Below are 4564 nucleotides of genomic sequence, written 5' to 3' on the forward strand. Positions count from 1 at the left end.
TAAATAAATAAGATTTTGGAAACACTTCACTTTAGTAGTCATTCTGTTGATTAACATGTCTTTCATGAATCTCATGGGACAAGAATCAGTCTTTGGACGTGAGGAACAGTTGTTGGCTCTCCCCAGACTGTTAAAGAAAGTCGGAGGGGGAAGACAGCACAGAATAAGCCAGAAGTTTCCCGAACAATAGCAACAGAATTGGCCAGAACCACACTTCACCAAACACTGATTGAGAATGATTTATTAAGGTTCAATTAGTATGCTTTTCAATTCAAATAGTCCTTATCTTCCCCATAAAAATCCAAGTTCATTTCACTCGTTTCCAGTATCATAAAATCCAAGTTCATTTCACTCATTTCCAGTATAATTTTTTTTTTTTTTGCATTTTGTGTAAACTCTGAGCAATTTTTTTTTCAGATAACTGGCTCTCCACTTGCTTTTATTTTTTTTTCCCATCAGGCACACATCACATACCAACCTTCTGTCCAGACATAGGCCACATACTCTGCCTTCCTTCTTCCTAGAATGCCACTCTCTTCAAGACTTCTTTCTCTCAGACATCCTCCTGACCTCCCTACACCTGCTTCGGGACTATACTTCCTCCTCCTTGCTCCTTATCATGTGACAATCACCCAGTCAATATTCCAGGCATCTCTGAACGTGGAATTGCTGGAGATCACGCAGCAGCTAGTTGCTAACATACCCCACCCTGGCTACTTCATACAGTAATGCTAGATTCATTTCTGATGTTTGATTCCTTTGTTTTCTTCACTTCTACCTGCAGTCATCGCTGCCAAGAATGGGATCACCATTTTCTCAAAACACTAATGTGAAATTGCTAGTTACATTAGGGCATCTTGGTTATTGGGGAAAACCCTGTTAAGAAGTCATTCTCAACTAAAGTAACTGCTCTGTTTCTTTTGCAAAAAGGTAATTTCAAGGGTTTTTATCATCACGGCCACCCCTGCAGCTTGAAAGTAGAATATCCCTTTTTATAAAGTGAAAACACATGACAACATTTCACATTTTAAAAAGTAGATCCTTCATGGGAATAGGTCCTAAGTAAATAATCAATGATACTGGCAAAGTTGTATGTACACAAGATTCTTCCAATATTATAATAATGAAAAAAATTGTAAAAACCTAGTCAACAATAAGGAATGGTTAAATAAACTGAGCTGCATCCATTAAAAGGAATATTATATAGCCACTAACACTGTTTTTGTAAAAAAGAAAAAAAAATGCCATAGGAAAACCTGGCAATTCTGAAAGAAAAAGTTACAAAAACATTTTACAATATCACTTCAATTATGTAAAAAAAAAAGTATATAATATATGTCTAGCATACACGTGTGAGCTATATCGTTACTTCCAGGTTGTACGATCAGTAATCTTTTTTTTCTTTTCTTTTTCACACAGTTCTGCAATTTTCAAGTTTTTCTATAGTAAGTATGTAGTATTTCATAACTTGGAAAACCACAGGCTTTAAAAAAAAAATTCCACTGATGATCTGGCAGGAAGAACGCACTTGGGCATCTTAATGCAGGGGCAATACCACTGCATTTCACCTTCTCTAACGCTTTTAGAGTACACACTCTTTGGCTGGCAAGCTCATATTTCTTGCCTTTTTGTGTGTGTTTCAACACTCTAATTAAAAGGTAATTGATTAGGATATTGTTTCTTCCATAGCCTAAATGAATACTGATTTTTATTAGATTCTTCTACACCCTAGAAGATTTAAAATAGTATCCTTTCATCTTTAAAGAAAAGCATACTGTATTCACACATCACATGCTTGCTTTCTAAACAAACAAACAAACAAACAAACACAAAAGTCATTCTAATTAACATTTTTCTTCCATAGTGGAAAAAGTTCACCTATGTCAGTTTAAGAGTCTTTTCAACCACAAGCATGCCGGCAGCCATAAGCATACTTATTAAATGAAATGTATCTTCCAGAGTTGTCTGTCTGTCTGTTTGTTTGTTAAGGGGAAGCCTGTGTGAAGTTGTGTACTAGATTTGGCAGAATTTTTTTCTGGCTTAGGCCAAACCACATAAAATATTTTAAGTCTAGTTAGTGAAGGCTACATGGTCACCCCAGAGTCTGTTTCTGGATTCCACTAAGACATTCCACTTCTATTTTCCAAAGGAGAAGATGGGGGCTGTCAAATAGGTTCATCCTAAGTCTCTTGGGTCTAGGGACAAATACTGCCATTGGTTAGTGTTTAAGTACATTAAGTGTCTTTTTCTCTTCCGGCTCCCCACCGTGCCCTGGCTGGGGGGGGGGGGCAGGGTGGGGCTCACTGCTCCACAGAGTCCGGCTGGCTTCCTTCTAAACCACAGAGTGGTCATTGCTGTGAACTCCAGCCAGAATGGTATGGTTGAGAGAGGAAGCGGACCTATCAGAGCCTTCCGTGGCGCCACTGGGGTTCTCATTGCGCTGGCAACACAGGATCTGTCTGAAGGTGGCGCTCATCTCTTTGTCGCGGTAGGAGTAGATGATGGGGTTCATAGCAGAGTTGAACTCAGCGAGGAGGAGGAAGAACTTCTCATAGGCCAGGACGTCGCACTGCGGACAACACACATCCAGAAGTAACAAGACCAGTCCTGGAGTCCAGCAGACGATAAAGGCACCTATGACGACAGGGCGGTACCAGAAGATTAGAAGGAATATAATAAATATCATTTTAAAACATGTGGCAAAAAAGTGAGACGATCTCAGGTCTGTGTGCAAATCCTGACACCAGAGCCACCAACCCTGGAGACAAACGAAATGCTTCTGAAATCGAAGAAATAGTTGCTTTAATAATATACTGTTGATTCAACTCTTAGTTAAACCCAAGAGCATATGAATAATATTAATAATTTTGAACAGACCACGGAGTTCGATAAAGTTTTTCGCCATGAGAAAATACATTAGGAATACATGCTACATAACTTCTTTAAAAAAATCATAAAGGTATGGATGTTGGGAGGCCAAAGAAGTCATTAATGATACAGTCCTCCCCCGTTAGCAAAGGTGCAGTTTCTGGTTTCTGTGCAGCTGTGCACGAATTATTACTTTACCATTTGGAGAACTGGGAGGGTCAGGCAAATTGAATTTTTGTCTCTTTTTTCTCATGTGAAAATTACACATGGTCTATTTACCTCCTGAGTTTGGTTATCAATCATAAATGGATGCTAAGAAAATACCCAGTGCACGTTAACAACCCCAACATTGTTGTTATCCTAAACTCTGGTGTGGTGTAAGTGGCAGCTGCCAGGGACAAATGTTTTAACTTTTTAATCCAAAAATCACAGTCTTGCATATACTTGACAAACGCTAACACATATAATCTTCACAGATAGCAAGGAAACTAAACCCTCACTGTACAGCCAGAGAAACTGAGACCCAGAAAGGTTAAACACCTCGCCTAAAAGACCAAGGCACTGGAAATGCTAAACAAGAAGCAAATTCCAGATTCTCTCCTCGAGGAGGCTGCCTCTGGAGTCCACATTCCTGAAAGCACTACATTATCCTTCCACTCTTTCCAACTTTTAAAGTTAAATATTTATAACCAAATTTTATGTTTCATCTGTTCTCTAAGATCAATTCTCTCCTCTCTCACCCACAACTACTCTGAATTATTAAGATTTTTTTTCTATAATCATAAGTGGTTTGGAAAAGAAAATGGGAAAAGATTTCCCATCTTATTTAAATTCTGAGATCACTTTCCATGTGGATCTAAGGTAACGCGAAAGTCACAAAAGGATTAATTAGCTTTGATGACTATGTTATCTTGGGGCGTGCTGGGGGTCTTCTATTGAAGGAATGGTATTCAGTGGGGGAGTGTGTGCCATTACACTTCAGCTAAGAGGCGCTGTGCAAGATGACAGCTACCTGGTGAACAGAGTGTGAGTAGGAGAACCCGCACATGCATTTAAATCGTCAGATGTACACGGAGGTGCTGGGCTCAGTGAATGCAAACCTAGGCTGGAGTCCTCAGCTTGGACAGCCTCAGGGAATGAGTTTCATAAAAAGTAAACAAGTGCAATCTAGTCTTCACTCTCTCTCTTTCTCTTTCTCTCTCTCCCTCTCTTTGAACCTTTTCAGCAGGGAAATACAAATACAGAGAGAAGAAAAGTCCCCTATAAAGCTCTTTGTTCTGTAACACCAGTGTGTATTGGTTTTAAACTGCTGTGCACTTTGAAGACCATCCAAGGTGCTTCATTTTTCTTATAAATACAATACCTTAGATGCTCCTAAGAAAAGGAAAATAATATTCCAAATATAAGCAGATAATAGCCAGACCACTATCTGAACCTCAATAAAGTGCTAACAGAGCCTTCATTCCAAGCCCTTGAATTTCCTTTATTGAAAATCACTCAGAAAGCTAAACATGAAGGGAAATCAAAGGAATGCCTCTTGGGTTTCAGAAATAATGCCTTATTCATTGAGAAGCCAGGAAAGAAATTATTCTCAGGGTGGAAAACACTTGGATGGAAAAATGCACGGTCCCATTATTCATCTGCTTGAAACACACACACACACACACACACACACACACACACACACACACACACA

The 4564-nt window shown here is 39.2% G+C and overlaps 1 protein-coding gene across 3 annotated transcripts in view; it reads right to left on the reverse strand.

The window, feature by feature from the left end:
- Window positions 1-214: 214 nt before the first annotated feature.
- Lpar1 (lysophosphatidic acid receptor 1) overlaps window positions 215-4564 on the reverse strand; it is a 121293-nt gene continuing 116943 nt past the window's right edge. For all 3 annotated transcript variants that reach the window (XM_055605407.1, XM_055605406.1, XM_055605408.1), the window contains one exon: window positions 215-2634. In XM_055605407.1, coding sequence (XP_055461382.1) covers window positions 2333-2634 — 302 coding nt within the window. In that variant the 3' untranslated portion in view covers window positions 215-2332. The remainder of the gene's footprint in view (window positions 2635-4564) is intronic.

The sequence above is a fragment of the Psammomys obesus genome, unplaced genomic scaffold (assembly GCF_907164565.1).
Source record: "Psammomys obesus unplaced genomic scaffold, mPsaObe1.curated_primary_1811, whole genome shotgun sequence".
In the NCBI taxonomy this organism is placed as follows: Eukaryota; Metazoa; Chordata; class Mammalia; order Rodentia; family Muridae; genus Psammomys; species Psammomys obesus.